The 22,453-nt window shown below is 32.9% G+C and overlaps 2 protein-coding genes across 16 annotated transcripts in view; one reads left to right on the top strand and one right to left on the bottom strand.

Moving 5' to 3' along the window:
- LOC100876585 (opioid-binding protein/cell adhesion molecule homolog) overlaps positions 1-22,453 on the top strand; it is a 657,546-nt gene that overhangs the window by 362,297 nt on the left and 272,796 nt on the right. For all 15 annotated transcript variants that reach the window (XM_076540723.1, XM_076540714.1, XM_012288703.2 and 12 more), the window contains one exon: positions 18,582-18,751. In XM_076540723.1, coding sequence (XP_076396838.1) covers positions 18,582-18,751 — 170 coding nt within the window. The remainder of the gene's footprint in view (positions 1-18,581; positions 18,752-22,453) is intronic.
- LOC143265949 (uncharacterized) overlaps positions 1-22,453 on the bottom strand; it is a 199,091-nt gene that overhangs the window by 89,363 nt on the left and 87,275 nt on the right. The window lies entirely within an intron of this gene.

Below are 22,453 nucleotides of genomic sequence, written 5' to 3'. Positions count from 1 at the left end.
CCCAGTTTAAAATTAAATAATAAAAATTAAAATTTTCAAAACAAAAACTGTCCGTTCATCACAATGTTCTTCCATCGAAGTATCATCGCTCGAAAAAGAATGACACGAACGCAATATTTCTTCGTTAATGCATACATCGCTTTGTCAAATTGCTTCCATTACCGAAAGGAAGTTAGTCAAGAGTTGAATGGTGAAACACGAAAAGAGTATCGTAGCTGTTCGTGACAGATAACAGTAAAAGGTGATCGACCACTCTTCTAACCACTTCCGGTGAGGACCTTTTGCTTTTCTTACAGAATTGCCAGCGTTCGCGCATATCAATTTTAAAAGCATGCAAATCGTGTTTCACGCGAACGATGTAAAATGGCCAAATATTATCTTGCACTTACTTCATCCTATATTTTCAATGTTTTATAGCCTATTTCAGAAACTGTGACGTATACTGTTCGATCACGTATGCATACACAGCGTTTAATAAAATGGGTCTTTTAGTTATATATTTCTGGGTGAAGTTATGGATTTTTTAAAGTTCTGAAGTTATCAAGTTCTCAAATTACCAAGCTCTCAAGTTAACAAATTCTCAAATTACCAAACTCTCAAATTTTCAAATTCTCGAAGTTCCAAATTTTCAAATTTCCAAACTCTCAAATTCTCAAATTCTCAAACTCTCAAATTTCCAAATTCTCAAATTTCCAAACTCTCAAATTCCCAAATTCTCAAAATTCCAAATTTTCAAATTTCCAAACTCTCAAATCCCCAAATTCTCAAATTTCCAAACTCTCAAATTCCCAAATTCTCAAATTTCCAAACTCTCAAATTCCCAAATTCTCGAATTTGCAAACTCTCAAGCTGAAATTCTCGAATTTCCAAACTCTCAAATGCTGAAATTCTCGAATTTCCAAACTCTCGAATTTCCAAACTCTCAAATTTCCAAATTCTCAAATTTCCAAACTCTCAAATTCCCAAACTCTCAAATTCCCAAACTTTCAAATTTCCAAACTCTCAAATTCCCAAACTCTCAAATTCCCAAACTCTCAAATTTCCAAATTCTCAAAGTTCCCAATTTTCAAATTTCCAAACTCTCAAATTCCCAAATTCTCAAATTTCCAAACTCTCAAATTCCCAAATTCTCAAACGTCCAAATTCTCGAATTTGCAAACTCTTAAATGCTGAAATTCTCGAATTTCCAAACTCTCAAATGCTGAAATTCTCGAATTTCCAAACTCTCGAATTTCCAAACTCTCAAATTCCCAAACTCTCAAATTCCCAAACTCTCAAATTCCCAAACTCTCAAATTCCCAAACTCTCAAATTTCCAAACTCTCAAATTTCCAAACTCTCAAACTCTCAAATTTCCAAATTCTCAAATTTCCAAACTCTCAAATTCCCAAATTTCCAAACTCTCAAATGCTGAAATTCGCGAATTTCCAAACTCTCAAATCACGTATGCATACACAGAGTTTAATAAAATGGCGTCCACGCTATGACACGGTTATTCGGTCAAATTGTTTCGAGTACTTCAAATATTTTCTGATATTAATTACTCTTCGCTGCAATTAGCAAATAGTTTCTAGTAGCAATATTCATAGCCTAGCTTTATTTCATTACTTTTTTAATTGATATTTCATAGCTATTTAAATGCTCTCTGCTATTCTTTTACCACGACAGTTCATGTCAGATTTTATACTCTTCTAACTTCTTTGTTTATATAAATAATGTACGATTTTTTTGTGTAATAAAAACTTACTTATTTTATTTATAATAATACTTATTGGAGTATTTTAACAATAATGAACGTTATTTAAATAATACTCTTTGTAACGAACGTTATTCAAACAGTACTACAAGAACGGTATTATGTAACAAATGTCTTACACAATAAATAAGAAAGTTAAATGAAAAAAAGTATAAACAGCATCGAACATCATTCGAGAAGCATAAACTTGCAAAGTTATAATACAAAAGATCCCCCGTTTTTCATAAACGTTTCCGAGCTTTATTTTTTCACCTGAATAAATAGAACTACCTTTCACCAGCAAAGAAGTTGCGGGCAAAGACGGTGTGCCTTTGAATGCGTTCGATACGTCCACTGATTTCTCAAAAATGTTCGTGAACTCGATTCAGTGACGACACAAAGGAATCGCGCAATGCGAACCAAAGAGAAAAAAAACAACACACAGAAAGATGAGAAAAGGGTGCTCGTAATACGTAAGTACTCGTGCCTTCTCATACTCGGGTCAGTATTTCTTAAGCTTTTGTGCTGGTATTTCGTGAGAAAACACGTAGACAAGTTGTGACGTTGAGCACATAAGCTACTTGGATTTAAAGAAAAAAAAAAAGGTTTTCGCATTACGTGAAGCACTTGCGCCGAGTACACGCGACCGGTTTCGATTTAACAGCGTTCCAGTAACCCGAATCTCGGTATTTTTGTTGCACAGCTACGTTCTTCCTGGTAAATGTTCCGACTTTCTGTATCTCGCACTTCCCAGGTAAATCGAAACGTTCTGCACAGTAGATATTTTCCATTTCCTTTATTAATTTCGCCTTTGATAACTGGAAAGCGTTTGATTAAAAAAGCAATTCGTGTTTGGTAATGTTTTCGTTCATTTTGAGGAGTGGGCGCATGTCGAAACGTGATGTGGTTGTCCATGTCGTTTAATTCTCAATAATTTAAACCTGCAAGCACTACACAAAAGGTAAATTCTTGATATTATTTAAAATGTACATCTTGTTCAGTGAAAATCCAAATTTTCCCTTTGGATATCTTGCGTATGAAATTTTAATTCAAACTACATTGATTACGGTTGACAGTTGCGTAAATCGAATCGGAGTTCATGTTAACTCGATTCATAATGTTGAGATATTCGGAGACTATAGCATCCTTAAAACACTGAGCCTGCCGTCTTTGATTCTTGATTATGTTATATTTTCGCGTTGATACGCGACACGTATGTTTTATATATTATATTTGATATTATGTTACATTGTATTTCTTCTCCTTGTCGCTTTTTTTATTATTTACGTGGCGTGTGTATGTCCGCAAGAGTATCGGTTATCGACCCACATGATCGGTGGAACATAACCTCGAAAACAAGAGTGCGTCACGTAATCGAAACGCAAAATACTCAGTCTGTAATTGCACCATTTTGTTTCCGATTTTTCATTTATTAAACATTATATTCTGTTTATATTCGAACGGTATTGTCAATATTATTCACGCACCTACAGTTTAAACTTTAATTTATGTTTTGTTTACTGTGAGAGATTGTGAAATTGTGTAACATGTTAAATCTTCCGTACGTTATATTTTTTTGTGTAAAGGGGCTTGCTTCGTGAGTAAATGAAATAAAATGTAACCTCTGTTATGGGGATTTGCAACTATAATAGAATTTAAGGAAAACCTCTTCCTGATATACGAATCATTGTAGTACAATTATATTTTAATCTTTTCAAACTTGATTTATGATTGAATGAATATATCTGTTTGCATGAATAATATTGTAGTTTAGACTAAAGAAGTTATTATAACACATCATTTCGTAATTTTATAAAAACAATTTTACAAAAGCAGAAATAAGTTTCATTCAACATTTTATAATTTGAAGTAAAATAAATGTGATTTTTATTATAATGAGCCATGGGGCTTTTTATTATAATTTTTTTATTATTATAGTGATTTTTATTATAATTTAAAATCCAACCTCGTAATTCGAAATTTCCGGTCGGTATTAAAAGCATGAAAACAATTTTTCATTTTACTGAGATAATTAAAGTATGTATATTAATCCTGACAATATCCAAAATTTATTTAAGTAATTTAATGCAAATATTTTAAATAATAATCAGGTAATTTTAAATCATGTTCAAATAATTAAATAAAGAAATTTTTAATTAATAAAATTGAGTTATTCCACATGAGGACATATAAAATCGTTGTTACTGGGTCTTTGTATCCGTGATTTAAAATACATTACTTTAATGTCACCGTAAAATATTTTCGACGTTGTTTCTACGCAGAAAGAAAAATTATAGAAACAACATGTTGTGTCATCCTGTTCGGAGCTGAAAATCCATTTCATGCATTTGTTTGAACGTGAATTTCGTAAGATATCGTATACGAATATCGAGGACGTGTTCCCCGCAGATTTCAAACGGAAATAGGAAAACGTTCGATGCATACGAAAGCTGCGATTCTAAACGAATCAGTAGAATTGTAAAATGATTATGGTTGTATTAGGACACGTTTCTCTTTTGGGACAATTCTGTAGTAATTATTATGTAATTATATGCAGTGTTAAAGTATGTGTATTAAATAAGTAGTATAATTTATTTATATGGATCCTCATGTTTGATATTTATTTCAAGAACAGGAATTTATATTTGATACAATGCATCCTATAATTAGTGTTTTTAATATTATCACAATATTATTTTATTAATCAATTATCATAGTCTGTGACTATTTAAAGTAAAATAACTTTTACAGTTTGTACATCAATGCGGGTGAAAATTATTTATTAAAAATTGCTTATTGAAATAAAGTTAGTAAATAAATAAAATTAATGACAAAAGTAAAATTAATAAAGTAAAATTATTGAAATGAAGTTCTTGTCAAAGTAAAATTTGTAAGTAAATACAATTAATTATCAAAGTAAAATGCAAGTAAATAAAATTGCTGACAAAAGTAAAATTATTGAAATAAAATTCTTGTCAAAGTAAAATTTGTGAGTAAATAAATTTAATTATCAAAGTAAAATGCAAGTAAATAAAATTGCTGACAAAAATAGAATTAATAAAACAAAGTTATTGAAATAAAATTCTTGTCAAAGTAAAATTTGTAAGTAAATAAAATGAATTATTAAAGTAAAATGCAAGTAAATAAACTTGCTTACCAAACAAATTAGTAAATAAATAAAATGATACACCAAAGTAAAATTAATAAATGAATGAAACTACGAAAGTAAACTAAATGAAATTTTTCATCAAAATAAAATGAATAAAGGAACAGAACTACCTTACTAAAAGTAGCGAGTAAATAAAATGCCTTATTAAAATAATTTTTATGCGATCGAGAAAGGGAGCGTCCGAGCTCCGCAGTCCAAATACAGAAATGCACAAAAAAGAAGTTTAGAGTTGTATTCAGAAGATATGCAAACTGTATGATAATATTAATAATATGATAATAAACTCTATATTCCGCGAACTCAGGGCTGTTCCTTTGTCTACTGTATATACAAATATTTATCTGAATAATTTAAAAAAACGCAGCAACGTCGAAGTGAAAATAATTCTTTACATTAACAAAAATGCTTATCTCCGAAATACACTTTTATCTCATAAAAAAGGAGTACGAGAATATTTCGCTCACGATTTAACCCGGTGGTGTAGCAGAAACGAAATAACAAAGAAATTTACCTTTACACTTTATCTTTATGGGAGAACGGAAATGAAGTAAGAAAGAAGCTCTCCATTTTATATATTCCGGCGCAGTTGAAACTGAAGAAAGGAAGGAATTTTATTCTTCAAATACTTTATTTCTCGTGAGCCATACGAACTGAAGGGGCATTAAAAAATGGACCGTCATATTTCGTTTTCATGATATCAGCTAAAATTAACGGCGGTTAAAAAGTTTCCTCTTCCTGATACTGTAGGATCTCGAGTATCCGATCTAATTACGTTCACGATAATAAGATAATCTTATAACTCGTATTCTGTTGGATGTTTTTGTAATTGTAACAATTCGCTGAAATAATTTTCAACGATTTTATGCACTGAAAATATGCACGTAAATATCTGGGGAGATTGGAATTTATTAATGTGAAGGAATTTAAGTATACGGAGATGTAAAGTGTGGAGGTTTCATTTTTACGCCGCTAGATGGCGAGTGAGGTCGAGACTTTCTCGCTAGTAATCGAACCTTTCGACTTCTACAAATAATTCCTGCATACGTCTAACGAGAAATCTAGGGATATAGAAATTTGGTAATACAGGGAGAGATATAGGAGTTTAGAAATATAGAAATTTAAGAAATAATGTATACAAGATTGAAATTATTTAGAAATATTGAAATCTATGGGTACTGAAATTTGCAAATACTATTTTGCAATACCATTTCGCAATCAAATTTGCAATACTAACATTCAAACTAATAATTTTACAAGTTCCTAACTTCTCAAATTTTCACATTAATAAAATATAAATGACTAAATATTTAAATTTTCAAATTCCCAAATTTCCAAATTCTCGTATTCTTAAAATATTGATTACTGAGTATAAAAATTTAAAACTTTTCCACTTTTCAAATTTATAAATTCTCAAATTCTCAAATGCTAAATATCTTAAATGCCCAATATCCTAAATTCTTAATTTGCCAAATTCTCAATTTCCCAAATTCACAAATTCCCAAGTTTCCCAATTGCTGAAATCCTAAATACTCAATTTACCAAATTCCGAAATTCCGAAATTCTCAAATTTCAAAATTCCCAAATTCCCAATATTCTAAATTCCAAAATTCCCAAGTTCCCCAATTCCCAAAATCCCAAATATTCAATTTGCCAAATTCCCAAATTCTCAAATTTTCAAGTTCCCAAATTCCAAAATTCTCAAATTCCGAAATGCCCAAGTTCCCAGTATTCTAAATTCTAAAATACTCAAATTCCAAAATTCCAAAATTCCCAAGTTCCCCAATTCCCAAAATCCCAAATACTCAATTTGCCAAATTCCCAAATTCTCAAATTTTCAAGTCCTCAAATTCCAAAATTCTCAAATTCCGAAATGCCCAAATTCCCAATATCCTAAATTCCAAAATACTCAAATTCTCAAGTTCCCCAATTCCCAAAATCCCAAATATTCAATTTGCCAAATTCCCAAATTCTCGAATTTTCAAATTTTCAAATTCCAAAATTCTCAAATTCCAAAATGCCCAAGTTCCCAGTATTCTAAATTCTAAAATACTCAAATTCCAAAATTCCAAAATTCCCAAGTTCCCCAATTCCCAAAATCCCAAATACTCAATTTGCCAAATTCCCAAATTCTCAAATTTTCAAGTCCTCAAATTCCAAAATTCTCAAATTCCGAAATGCCCAAATTCCCAATATCCCAAATTCCCAATATCCCAAATTCCCAATATCCCAAATTCCCAATATCCCAAATTCCCAATATCCCAAATTCCCAATATCCCAAATTCCCAATATCCCAAATTCCCAATATCCCAAATTCCCAATATCCCAAATTCCCAATATCCCAAATTCCCAATATCCCAAATTCCCAATATCCCAAATTCCCAATATCCGAAAATCCTAAATTCCAAAAAACTCAAATTCCAAAATTCCAAAATGCTCAAATTCCCAATATCCCAAATCTAGTGACATGTCAACAATCTAATGACAAACAAACTAAAAATTACATATCTCTCAGAAATGATATAAAACTGAACAAATATAATAATGAACCAATTAAGAAATATTGAAATCTACCGAAAGTCTACATCCATCGTTACGTCATCATACCTATGCACAATTATACTTCCAAATAATTTGAATTGTTCAGTTCCCGTGCAAGAGTTTACTTGTACCCCATCTTTCATGTCGTTCACAAAGCAACAAATAAGAAGAAATTCCTCGTACGGTTGAGATTCAGCTTTATACGAAACGAGGAACGTCTCTGAAGGTTATATAGATCGTCTTGTATAGCACGCTCCATTTTGCACGATTTACGTAGCTCGTTTCGTATTTACTCTTGAAGAAAGCCAAGTTCGTTTGAATAAACACGCTCGTTAATCGTGGCAAGTTGCATTCAACGACTATGCGGAAAAAGATGAAGAAAAAAGGGAATTTGGACCGAGTACACACGGTTGCTCTTTCAGAAGTTGCTACTTCTTCGGCGAACCAACTAAAACTATTCGTCGTTGCGAGCCGGCCATGTTTAGCAAGTCAACACATTAGTTTTTAATTTGACCTTAATGGAAACCTAGCCGACGGTTTCCTCATATACAACCTAAGTGTTCCTGTTTCCTACCAGCGGAAGAATGAGGCGCAAGACAAGAAGCGAGCTTTTTAGTCGCGTGCATTGGCCGGCGCAATAAGTTACACTAAAATGGCGGCGCACGGAGCGTCTGATGGTACCTGATGTACTCAGCGTTCAAGTTTATCGCGAAGGAAGAATTTGGGGGAATTTAGGGACTTAGGAAAGTGGGGATTTGGAGATTTAATGATTGGATGGTTAGACAGTTTTGTAGTTTTTGAGAATTTGATGTTGAAGGCGAGGAGATCCGTGGTCGAATAAAGTGTCGATAAATTATATATTGAACGAGTAAACTATTTATTCAAGAACGATTACAAAAATGCACAATTAAATTGCGCGAGGAAAAACAGAGAACAAAATTGAAACGAAACATGTAAGAAGAAATAATTAATGGTGATTAATACCGTTAGATGGAGACAAATTTAAAAGTTAATTCGGGCATCGTTTTTATCACCAATATTTGACTATTTGAAAAGTAGGAGACGTGGGAATTTAACAATACAGTAATACAGTATCTTGACAAATTAGGGAATTTGTGTAGTTTGAGAATGAAAGATTTGGAGGTTAGAAATTGAGCAATTCAGTAACTCAACAGTTTCGGTAATTTTTGGTGAAATAGATGCTCTGAAAATGAGAAATTTGAGGATTTAGCAATGTAATAATTGAAGACTTTGAAAATTTGGAAAGTAGGAGACTTGGAAAAATTAACAATATAGTAATACGATATCTTGACAATTTTGGCAATTTCAGAAATTTAAGAATGAAAGATTTGGAGGTTAGAAAATTCAAAGTTTAATAACTTACAGGTCATTAAAAAAATGTTTAATTCCGAAATTAAATAAAGTTAAAAATTCGAAACTTGTGACCATCTTCTATAAATAAACTCGAATAATAAAAATTCGTTCCTAAAATTTCCATAAATAAAATAACATGAAATTGCCATTAAATAACGATCTACTAACTATGTAATACCTATTTAAAATTGATTGTAACCAATAAATTCTCGAAAGCCAGCACTAAAATATTAAACATGGCAGCCCACATTTTGTCGAGAACTGTACCCATCTATAACTCCTCTTTGGAACTGAAAGTTCAATTTATCTTGCCTTTGAGGATAACATGCGCTAGACGTATCTAGATATCAAGAACGTAACCTACTTCGATTTATTAAAGAGCCATTTAGCAGCATTTTTACTCTCGAACCCTTTTAATTCTCTGATACTATGAAGTTTCATTTAGGAACACGGTCTGCTTCCATTTTATCTAATATTATTTTTCTGCAACATATTTAGGTACTGTAATTAATTAATGCCTGTCGTACGTTTAATTAACATGGTAGGTTACAGCTTCGGAATTTAATAGAACTCATTAACAGTTTCTGAATTTAATAAAAATTATTTTTGTGAGATTCTTTTTTGTAAAATTGTTTATTGTGAGGTGGAGTAGTAATTTTGGATTAGTGTGGAATTAGGGTGAACTAAGTATTGACATTTATTGAAATTGAAATTTGTTATTTTATGTAATGTTATGTTAGTGGAAGCGTGTATGATTGACTTAACTGAAAATACTTTGTACAGTTTTTTGCTAAATTTGTAAATTTAAAAGTTTACAAGTTCACAAGTTTAAAAGCTTAAAAGCTTAAAAGTTGGCAACTTTCCAAGTTTACAAGTTTACAAGTTTACAAGTTTACAAATTTACAAGTTTACAAGAGTACATGTTTACAAGTTTACAAGTATACCAGTTTACAAATGAACTAATTTACAAAATATGCAGTTATTAAACTCTCAAATTCTCATATTCTCAAATTATTAATTATTGAGTATTCAACGTTCAGTATTCCTGAACCTTCAAATCTGTAAATTTGTAAATTTCCCAATACTCAAATTCATAATTTTACAAATTTTCAAACGAATAAGACATAAATTACTAGATATTTAAATTTTCACATTTCCTAACTTTAAGATTTATAAATTTGTAAATTCTTAAATTCTCAAATTCTCAAAATCCCAAATTGCCAATTTATCACATTCTTAAAATATTAATTATTGGGGGAACAAATTTAAAAATTGTCCACTTTTTAAATTTATAAATTCTCAAATTTCAAAATTCTCAAATTCCAAAATTCCCAAATTCCAAAATTCCCAAATTCCCAAATTCCCAAATTCCAAAATTCCCAAATTCCACTATTCTCAAATCCTAAAATTCTCAAATCCCAAAATTCTCAAATTCCACTATTCTCAAATTCCATTATTCTCAAATTCCAGTTTTTTCAAATTCCACTATTCTCAAATTCTAAAATTCTCAAATTCCACTTTTCTCAAATTCCACTATTCTCAAATTCCACTTTTCTCAAGTTCCACTATTCTCAAATTCCACTTTTCTCAAAATTCGCTATTCTCAAATTCCACTTTTCTCAAATTCCACTATTCTCAAATTCCACTTTTCTCAAATTCCACTATTCTCAAATTCCGCTATTCTCAAATTCCACTATTCTCAAATTCCACTTTTCTCAAATTCCACTTTTCTCAAATTCCACCATTCTCAAATTCCAAAGTGGCCAAATTCCCAATATCCCAAATTCCCCATATCTCAAATTTCCAATATCCCAAATTCCCAATATCTCAAATTCCCAATATCCCAAATTCTCAAACCCTCACATTCTAAAAATATTATCGATTGTATAAATTTAGAAATTTGCCTCTTCTCAAACTTACAAATTCTCAAATTCCCAATGTCTCAATATCATAATATCCCAATATCTCAATTCTTAATATCTTAATTGATATCCTAACTTCTCAAGTTCCTAATATCCCATATTTCCAATACCCCAAATTCCGATATTCCCAACTTCTTAAAACACAAATTGCTGAATATTCAAATTCCTAAACACTCTTCATAAATTTTCAAATTCCCATACCTTCAAATCCAGAAATTCCCAACTTCCACCCCTATAAATTCGTAAATTACCAAACACGGTACAATCGCAACCTAATAGCAGCAATTTGGAGGAGTACGAGACAAAAGATTCGATATAATTTCGGTATAGTTGCGCTAACATTAATGTTATTCGTACGAAAGCGTGTGCACGAAAAGGAAGCTGGAGAAAGCGTGGAGTGCACTGCTTCCGGTATGTGCTAACTTTTAGAGTGAACAAGCCGTAATGTTGAGGACACGAGCCACTTGGATTTTAGCAAGAGGTTTCGCATTTCGTTCTCACTTACCGAGACTGCAACGAGATACTTCGACGATGTTTACGGACCTTTTCCACTGCACTCGCAATATGAACAATTCCACTATTCCGTAAAGGAAGAAAACAATTCGGTGATTGCATCAAACTGAACAATAAATATTTGCTTTCGTTATGTATTGTATGTTGCATTCGGGCAGTGCTTGAAATTGCACATAAACAAAGAGCAAATTATTATTTCTTTCAGTAACATTACATTTCACTTCTTTTAATAAATATCGACATTTAGTGAAACCAACATTGTAATTTTTCTTTTCGAGATTTTTTAATTTTTTGCACTTTTTGATTTAAGGAAAAATGTTTCTTTTAGGTGCTTACTTTTAACCTTCTCTAACTTAATTTATTTTATAACTGAAGGAGCATGTCGGTTTATATGAGGGACGGATGGATAATACCGAGTTCTCGAAAGAGGTTAGGTTATTATAATTCAATGATAATTACGGATACTAGTACAGTAATATGTGCACTATATTGCGAATATTTTTATACGCAACGATCGGAACATATCGTTGTTCCATGTCGTGTAATTCTCACGACTCCGATTTAATTTTCAATAAATTAAACCTCCAGGCACTACATGATGCAGGGAAAATGCACGAGTTTACACTTGCAAAATGGAAGGTACTTGTTCAGTGATAATCCAAATTTTCCCTTTGGATATCTTGCGTAAGAAATTTTAATTCGAACAACATTGATTACGGTTGACAGTTGCGTAAATCGAATCGGAGTTCGTGTTAACTCGATTCATAATGTTGAGATATTCGGAGACTATAGCATCCTTAAAACACTGAGCCGGCCATCTTTGATTCTTGATTATGTTATATTTTCGCGTTGATACGCGACACATATGTTTTATATATTATATTTTATATTATGTTACATTGTATTTCTTCTCCTTGTCGCTTTTTTTATTATTTACGTGGCGTGTGTATGTCTGCACGAGTATCGGTTATCGACCCACATGATCGGTGGAACATAACCTCAAAAACAGGAGCGCGTCATGTAATCGAAACGCAAAATACTCAGTCTGTAATTGCACCATTTTATCTCCGATTTCTCATTTATTAAACATTATATTCTGTTTATATTCGAGCGGTATCGTCAATATTATTCACGCACCCACAGTTTAAACTTTAATTTATGTTTTGTTTACTGTGAGAGATTGTGAAATTGTGTAACATGTTAAATCTTCCGTACGTTATATTTCTTTTTGTGTAAAGGGGCTTGCTTCGTGAGTAAATGAAATAAAATGTAACCTCTGTTATGGCGATTTGCAACTATAATAGACTTTAAGGTAAACCTCTTCTTGATATACTAATCATTTTAGTACAATTATATTTTAATCTTTTCAAGCTTGATTTGTAATGGAAGGGATACATCAGACTGTTTATAGGAGAAATAGATTAATAATACTGAAGTTTGAACTGAAGAAGTTATTGTAATACACCAATGTCGTTTTCTGATATTATAAATAAAATTCTATGTATATAGTAGAAATAATATTCTTGCAAATTTTTTAATTTGAAACGAAGTAAAACGTATATTATAATGAACACTGTCTTCGGTGCAGTTGTTGAAATTTTTTCGTCTGAAATTTATAAATATTTAAAATTTTAAAATAGAGACTTATCGAGTTTCTTAATGTCGATATTTATAAATGTTAAAAATTCTAAACTTCAAAATTTTCGAACCCATATCTAAATTTAACAATTTCTAATTTCTCAAATGTTTAAATTTCAAACTTCCCAAGTTCAAATTTCATAACTTCACGAGTCATAAAAATTTCCAAATACTGAAAATTAACTAGACCCCTAATACGACGTTGTATACCGCGTTGCCCGCGAAAATAGTCAGCGGGCATCCGGTCTGGCCATCGACGGTTCCGAACAGCAAACCCAATGGTATTTGAAAGCACAACTACTATCGAGGTGTGGCGGGTCTGAATTTCGAGATCGTTAACCCCGGTCGTTTCACTTGAACTTTAGTTTTGGAATTCTTGGTGAAAAAAACTTCTGGCGCTTGTTAACGGCACGAAACCGACCACTCGTTGATAGACGCCGTTTGTTGAAACGCGCCGGTACTTTTTTGCCAACTTTTGCCACCAGCTAACTTCCGCTTCCTCGTCGACGGATAGTTCCAAAGAAAAACACCATTCGAGAGATTCGTGGAGCACTTTTATACCTCGATCTATAGTAGAAATGTTTTAACATCCCTTGGAATGTTTAATGAGAAAAGTCAGAAGTTGAAAGGGCCATCGGTTTTCATCGTTCCTTTATCGAGTTACAATCGCCGTCGGCCATCTATATTGTTTCCCTGATGAAACTGTTCAAAACATCGAAGACAGTTTGTTCGTTGTTGGAATACATCTTTTCTCCTATAATTGCGTTATTGATTCGTGTTTACGATACAGAAGATACTTGGATGCAGTTTCGAATGAGTTTGCACTGAAATTATAACCAAACGTTTAATTAGAGAAAATCCGTAAAAGGATTTTTAGCTGCAACCTCTCTCAGACACTCCTTTTGGATGTTTTTATCGAATGTCTTTCAAAATACTCATTTTAGAGAAAAAAGTTTCAAACAGAAAATAAAGCTCTTAACAAGGTCTATAAAAAACGTTCTATACATTTTTCATGTAAACCTATTATTTTGGCTGGCATGAAGAGAAATTTTCTGGCCAAGGAAAGTATCCTTGGCACAAGTCAATTTGAAACCCACCCAGATATTTTAGGTCATAACAGCCAAAATAATAGGGTTACGTCAAAAATGTATAGAACCTTCTTCGTAGAGCTTTTTATTAGCTTTATTTTTTGTTTCAAACTTTTTTCTCTAAAATTAATATATTTGTATATATTCAGTAGGAACTGTAAAGATCTCTGAAGGGTGCTAGCGAACACATTGCGAAATGACATTTAATAATATTTGTCATAACAGCCAAAATAAGAGATTTATGTAAAAAATGTGTAGAACCTTCCTTGTAGAGCTTTTTGTGAGCTTCATTTTTTGTACGAAACTTTTCTCTGTAAAATCTATATTTTTGGAAATATTTAGTAGGAACTGCAGAAATCTTTGTAGAGGGCTGAGGAGTGAGGTGGGAAATGACATTTAATAATACTTGTCATAACAGCCAAAATAATAGATTTATGTCAAAAATGCATAAGACCTTCTTTGTAGAGCTTTTCAAGAGCTTCAATTCTTATTTTAAACTTTTTTTTCTAAAACCTATATTTTCGGAGATATTTAATAAGAACTGTAGAAATCTTGGAAGGGAGCTGGGGGGTGAGTTAGGAAATGGCATTTGATAATATTTGTTATAACAGCTGAAATGATAGGTCTACGTCAAAAATGTATATAACCTTCTTTATAGAGCTACTTATGATCTTCATTTTTTGTTTTAAACATTTTTCTCTAAAAGCAATATTTTCAGAAATATTTCAAAAAAACGTCACATTAACATACAAAGATTTCACTAAAAAGTACAAAATGACTTCGAAAGTATAGTAAACATTTCCCCTCAATAAAGCAGACAAATAACGTGTCAAATAAACAAAATAACACCTTACGAAGGCAACCATTAATTCGAGTAAAAGTCCAAAGCAGTGTTCCAACTCGAAACAGCAATACCTGTTTTTATGATTTACTAGACTATGATTTCAACAAGTTTATTTGATGATGTTTTCACCAACTTGTCCCGGGGTTCTTAACGCCATCCAGAGTCACATCCCGGCAAAGTCGGAAATTGCACGTAGCTTTTTCGCGTCACGACCTCATAATTTTTAAGTCTATTCCTCGTAAACACGCTGACTTTATCAAGATCAAGAGTTTACGAAGCTGACGACACTTTTTCCGTGATATTTACGTGAAAATTGTACGTATCAAATATTTGGTGACATTTAGACGCCTTATGCGTCCTACATACGTTCATTTTCACGGCGGCACTCAAGGTATTAATACCTAGCCACCTACATAACGATGCAATTGATTCAAATCGAGACCCGTTGTTCATTCGACACGCTCCAGAAGCAACATGTGTGAAAACTGGATGAATGTATTGATCAGAAATGAAGCGTTTCTTCCATGTCACATGTTCCATTACAACACACCACCGATTGTGACGCTCTTTTTTTTAACTCCCCATCGATCGGCTCGTGACAGAATGTCTTATGACTGAACGTTTTATGTAACGAAGCGCTTTTGTAAAAAAGCTGGCAAGCGAAAGCACGACGTACCGTTGCTGAGTGACAGGTGAAAAAGCCAGGCATTAAAAGGACCCTCAAACGAGCACGCGACTCCGTCGCAACAGTGGATGTACGTGCGATTAATTATCGATTCACGTTTCACTCACGTCCGATTAATCATTTCGCGATTGCATTTCGCACTTCAGCTCGTTGCTGTAATTTTATTGCGAATACTGTCGAACAATGTGATATTTATTGACGTTTCCTTGAGCGTTTCTTGCCGATTCGACAGCCTACTCTGAACGGATTAACACGTTGATTGTCGTGCCGCTAATGAAGGCGCCGTGTATGGAAATCCTTTCGTTACGCCACGTGAGGATGAAATGTGCATGTCGTACCTGGCGAATTTTTCTGATTGACGAATTTATTATATGAAGTTAATTATAGAACCCGTTCATAAATATAAATTTCAGTTAATAGCACATGTTACAAGTATTTAAAAATAATACTTAACGCAAAAATTGAATCAGTTTTTCGAATTTAAATAACATCCGAAAAAGCAAAATCTTAAAAATAGCAAACCGAACGTTTCAATGAATCATCTTTATCCGATCATGTCAGGGTGCTGGAATAATATTCGAGTTCCAGAAATTTGTAAAATTTTGCCCGGACAGCGAACGTTTCCTTCGCGTTTATTTACGTTGGGTCCTCAATATCGTGCTCGAATCAGATCAAACAGATAAGAGCAAACTCTGGACCAGACACAACTGAAATATTCCAGATGGAACTGCAACTCATCTGTGTCAACGATCGTATGAACTATTTTTAATAAAGTTGGCAAACTGAAATACAAGCTTCCACGGAAACCGGGTCATGAGAAACACACGAGCGATTTTGTTACTGAAAACATAAGCGTGCAAATACAGCTTTGAAGGACGTTGGTCAGGGATTTAGAGTTAACCCTCGGAAGACAGTTGCCGTCGCGCAGTGGATTAGCGCACGATTGTATCTTTATTTTAATCCAATTAACGCTAAAACTAAAACGATTAAAAAAATAATGTTTGCAACACTTGAATATGCTTAAAATTTAATAAAAGGATTTACTTTTTTGATCTGCGATTAGTTCGTTCATTTCTTTGCTATTTGCTACTTTTCTAAATTTATTTATTTTTTTGCTGTTTTTAGTTACTTTTTTAAATTTAATCATTTCAAATAATAAAACGTTTACGATTACAGAAAGTAAAATATTGAATTTTTTCTGATAAACAAAATTAAATTGAGCCATGAAAACATGTGTTGAACACCAAGGAGATGCTGGTGGCGCCACCGACGGCGACGATGGCAATTAATTCCCTCATTATTAATAAAATATTTATAAACCCTCACTGTCAGTAATTATGAAAGAAACTCGAAAACATGAAACAAGTTTGAAAAGTGTGGAAGAAATATTTGAAAATTAATTTGGCGTCCATTTTGCTCTTCTGACCAATTGTAGCTGCTCTAAACACGTCTCTTCGCGCCAACTTGTTGACATCGGTAACTCATGTTATATCGTTTATTTTTCAATTTTGTTAACTTTGAAGTAGATGTGTATAAAATCAGACTTTCGTATTTTACAGTAATTAATTTAGCGACTGTAAATTCGCTTATGCGTTGATATATTAAAACACCGGTGAAGTCTGAGTAAAGTACTTGTCCAAATATGTGTTTTTAATTTGCCAGATGAAAAGCATATATTAAACTTCCGAACAAAAAACAAGTAGCGCCGATACTGCGTTGAATTAATGTATTTTGTTTTTATTAATCCGAGCTTCAACTGAAAATCATGGCCGATACTGTTTAAATATTTGTAGGGAATAAATTATATAAAAAGTATTTGTATTAAATATTTTCCTACGTAACTGTAAATTACGTAAATCTATATAAACCAACTTTCAGATGTGTTATAAGTACATCAATTGTTTAAACAATATCCGTTTTAATATGTTTTAGAAAAATACGAATTACGTTCCCATAATTTAATATTTACATTAATATGTAAATTTTCTTTTACAAAATTTATACCACATTTTACGAATGTAAACAAGTTTGCGTATTTAAATAATATTGTTGATTTCCCAACGAAAGCGCAGATCATGACTCGGGACGCCATGTTTGCCGAAGTGTCACGTGAGAGTTCGGGTAAACGAAACAATAACAACACAAATATAAAACTCTTTTATTTCTTATTTTCCCGTTATTAAACTTTTACCAATAAATTTGTGACATTTTTCCGATTAAAACGACACCAAACACGATATAACTTGAACAATATTTACTGCTTTAATTGATGATTATACTTTTAAAACGCGGAGAAATGCGCCGATCGTTGACCGTGCCAGTCAGCGATCAAAACTGTATCGTTTACAGTGTCAACGCTCTTTTATCTTCAGTCCTTTGTATTCAATTTTTTCCAACATTTTATGACACTTTCCTGATCAAAGTAAGATCAAACATGACGTAATTCATATTTACTTCTAATAACTTAAAGCAAATTTTCGATATAATCGATACGCTCGGAATTACAAGTAAATATAAATTACGTGTTTCACTTTTATCAGAAATGTCAGAAATATTGGTGAAAGTTTCGTAACAAAAAATTTCATTTTTATCCTTGCGCTAGAAATCATCACAGTGATACTTCTCCGTTTACGGTTATTCAATCTTCACTTTCTATATTCAGCGATCGAATTATAAACTGATATTCAGACCCGAGAGATTTATATTTCAGCTTTAATAAATCCTGTTTTTGCCAGAAATATTCACTTTCACTTACTGATTTATTCACTAACTCAATTATTATGAACAGCACACTTCGTGATCGTCCATTTAAATGTTTTACCAGATATTAAAGGTACTCTCACACTCTTGCATTGAAACATTTGCCTAATCGCTACAACGAAGTCTTGTTCAAACAAGACTCGAACAACGTCTCGTAAGGATGTTTAAGTAAGACAGCAAATTGTTAGAAAATATTTGGTGTCCCCGATCCGTTCATTTCCATTCATCCGGATAACAGAATTACGTAGTCAAAATAATGCCGGCACCTTAACACTGTATTAAAAATCCTCTTAACGGTGTTTATTGGTTTTAACAGAGTGTGCAGCGAAAAGCGGCGGAATATCGGTGGAGCACCATCCGTCTTCTTACTGGGAGCAACCCTTTAGCCAGCCTTACTTCGACAACACGACCAAAAGGGAGACCACGACGACCGTCGGCCAATCCGCTTACCTGCACTGCAGGGTGCGCAATCTTGGCGATCGTGCTGTAAGTTTCGAGTTTCCTTATTGGCATGACCTTCCGTTTCTGGTGTAATAAGAACGCGAAAGAAATCGCGTTTCACGGATGAGTAGCTGGCTGATGAAACGGTCTGGTTGTCGCACTCTGTCCACCTACCCTTTTCATTCTGACTTTTACCCATCGATCCTGGATTTCCTGCCAATTTCGCCCGCGATTCCCGGACACCTGATTCCAATCCTTCCCAACGATAGAGGACATGTTTCCACCTTAATGGGTTTTGTTACTCTAACCACGTTTTTATTGCAGCTACAAATTAAAGACACTTTGGTTCTGATGAATATTGTGGTATGCTTACAGTCATATTATTATACTATCAGTAACTATGATGTGACAGTATAATTATAACGCTAGAATTAACCACTTCATTGTCAAACATTTTAACAATACTTTTTCATTCTTGCTGAGAAATGTGACACAAAATCGCACAAGCTAAGCAAACATGAAAAATGCACATTTCACGTATGTGAAATATGTGGTCATTCTATTTGAGAATATATCAACTTTCACTAACCCTCTGACCTGTCGTAGCCTTTAAGTTAAGTTGGGCATGTCAGACTCTATCTAACTGATCATCCACAGGTTGATCATTGCTACATTATTAAGACAAATAAAGTGGCCTACATGATTAGGCTATAGTCGTTGAATTGTACAAGGTGGTCAAAAAAAGAGGTCCACAGTCATATACGTGATATTTGAATTTAGCTAGAGAGGTGTCCCTTTTATCTTATCCAGTATAATTATAGCTAACCAGGATAAAAATACGAATTAATGAGATTTGCAGTAGTTGTCACGTACGAAGCGTGACAGGATATTCAGGTCAAGGTGTTAAGACAGAATAATACTTGAAATTGTTTGGGAGCATATTGTACGAGTAAATTGCTCATAAATCCCCGAGACAAGGGCTGCTATCCAGGGCCATCTTAATGGAAGGTACTTTTGCGGATAAGTGCACGGGTCACCGTCGAGTAGTGACATTACTCGTTATCGGCGTTACTCATGCATCACCGCATGACGCATAGGAACCCGTCAGAATCCAATCACCGATCGTAATCGACGATAAATCAGATTTCCCTTCGCCTCGTCCCCACTTGAGCCAGTATGCATCATGCTCGGCTCTCTATCTACGCGAACCCAGGCGTTTATATTCGCGGCGTAAAATCAACCTGGCAACACTCGGTGCCATTGTCGTTCTATACAACAGCTTCTCTGCCATTCATTGTTTCGTATGGGATAGCGCTGGGAATTATTCGAGTAAAACTTCCATGCAGAGTAACGAATAAATGATTAATCGTTTCGGAAGTTTAAGACCTCCTTTGAGGATCTTATCTTCGGTATGGAGATGTTTCGTTCGTTACTTGAGAATTCGCTGCATTGTGCTATTATAAATAAATGTATAGATTAATAATATTTATTTATAAATAAGTATTTATTGTACTGTTACATATTTTCTTATATTCTTGTATTGTTTTTTGTATTCTTGTATTTATTTGTAGTATCATAGCTTAGATTAGACATTGGGAATATTGCAATTTGTGAGGTTATGTTACGGACTATACTTGCCTGATCAAACCTCTTTTAATATAGGATCTCAGCTTGATGCTAAGGTTTCAAAAGGGACAGCTTCATTTACGATACCAAGCTTACTAAACTGTATTCACCTACTTCTTCTTTTGTCGCAAGTCTAAACTATTACGGGAACCATTTTGAAGGTTATGATAAACTTGACTAATATGGAAACCTCTCTTAATATGCGATCTTAACTTAATACTACGGCTTCAAAAGGGATAGCTTCATTTACGATTCAAAGTTTACTAAATTGTCTTTATTTACTTTTGTCACGAGTTTAAACTATTACAGGAACCATTTTGAAGGTTATGGTGCAAACTTGCCTAATGCGAAAACGTCTCCTAATATGCGATATCAACTTAACACTAAGGCTTCAAAAGGTATGACTCGATTTGCGATTCAAGGTTTACTAAACTGCATTTACTTTTTCCTTTTTCTCAAGAATAAACTATTACAGAAATTTTGAAGGTTATGGTAAACCTGCCTAAAACGAAGACCTCTCCTAACATGCGATTTCAACTTACCATTACTAAGCTTTTAAAAGTCGCAGTTTTCTTTTCGTAACTAACTGTGCACGTGTTTCATTCGCACATTGGCTTCGAAATCGATTAAACCTGAGCAATCGCATATTTGTGAAATACGTCGCAGGAAGTTTTTGAAGCGGTTCGATTAAATTATAAATACCTCAACGATGCTGAGTGTATTATCATTTTCATGAATACTGTTACACAGTGCATGCAACGGAGTTTGACTTACTAGTTGTACATCGTTAAATAACGAAGATTCAACCTTGAAGCTACTCGACAGTTGTAACGTTATTGTTTCCAAACATGGCGGCCGTGGAAATTGCTACTACGAGTCGGGTGAACAAGTTAATCTGAAACTTCCCTGTATTTTTCCACGAATCGAAATGTAATTCTTCATCTTTGCGGACCGATGACGCTTTATACACTTAAGTTAATTTTATACACTGAATATCATCGGGCTCTCAAACGTGCATTTGTATTATTTTTATCTTTACTTGATAGTGAAATCTTGTATTTCTACTAAAAGATTGCATACCTTATTTTTAGTAAGTCTAATTCATTTTGCATTTAATTCTTTCATTTAATGAAAGTGTTATGAGTTTTCAAATAATTCATATGAGGTTTCATATTAGGCGACTTTGCCCATAAAAATTCTTATTTGGAGTTTTATTTTATATTATTAGAAATCGAGTGGAAATTTCATTAATTTTCATTTGAATAATAAACTATTTAACTTCTCGTTTTAATCTGAAACTTCCCTGTATTTTTCCACGAATTGAGGGGAATCTATTTCTTCTTCTTCGCGAATCGATGACACTTGATACACTTAACGGTTGTGTTAATTTTATAGACTCATCGGTGAAGTATTAAGTTGGTGGTCGCATTATGTTATTAGAAGAGTTAAAATTCTTCCACTGAAATATTGATTTTCTGGTTCAGTAAAAACTTGTTCTGTTAGTTTAAATATATGTTTAGGTACATATTACTTGAATAATATTAAATTCTGTAAACTGTTAACATAATTTATATTGAATTTTGACTTTTATGTGCTCAGAATTGAATCGAATTTTTTTGTTATACTTTCTCCTTAAATTAACCTAACTATACGTGCAAAATAATGCATATGTTATTTTCTAAAGATTTGAAGTTTTAAACTTCAGTAAGTCAAAATCAAAATTTTTATTTAAATATTCATTTCTAAATTTTAATTAGAACATTCGAATATTCAAATATTTATACAGATTCGATATATCACCCAATATAAAACAGTCTTTAAATCGAAACTCATTTATCTCTTACATAAAAATGTCAAAGAACGCGCAATTAAAAGATACCGAATAATTTCCATTTATCCGTAATGCACGTATAAAATTAATTAATATATTTGTTATTCACGAACAACGAATAATTCAAGTTTATCCGTGATCCTTTTATTCGTTGTTCTCAATAATTTTCGCCCGAAACTGCGGAACCCGTGCACGTACGGTTCATTGAAAACGAAATAAAAAAAAAATAAACCAATGATGTTGGAAATATCGGGAATAATTTGGGCGGCGAAACAATTATTGATAGGTTT

This window comes from Megachile rotundata, chromosome 15, assembly GCF_050947335.1.
Source record: "Megachile rotundata isolate GNS110a chromosome 15, iyMegRotu1, whole genome shotgun sequence".
In the NCBI taxonomy this organism is placed as follows: domain Eukaryota; kingdom Metazoa; phylum Arthropoda; class Insecta; order Hymenoptera; family Megachilidae; genus Megachile; species Megachile rotundata.
Note: the sequence above shows the minus strand (reverse complement) of the source record. Positions and strands in the feature narration are given on the sequence as shown.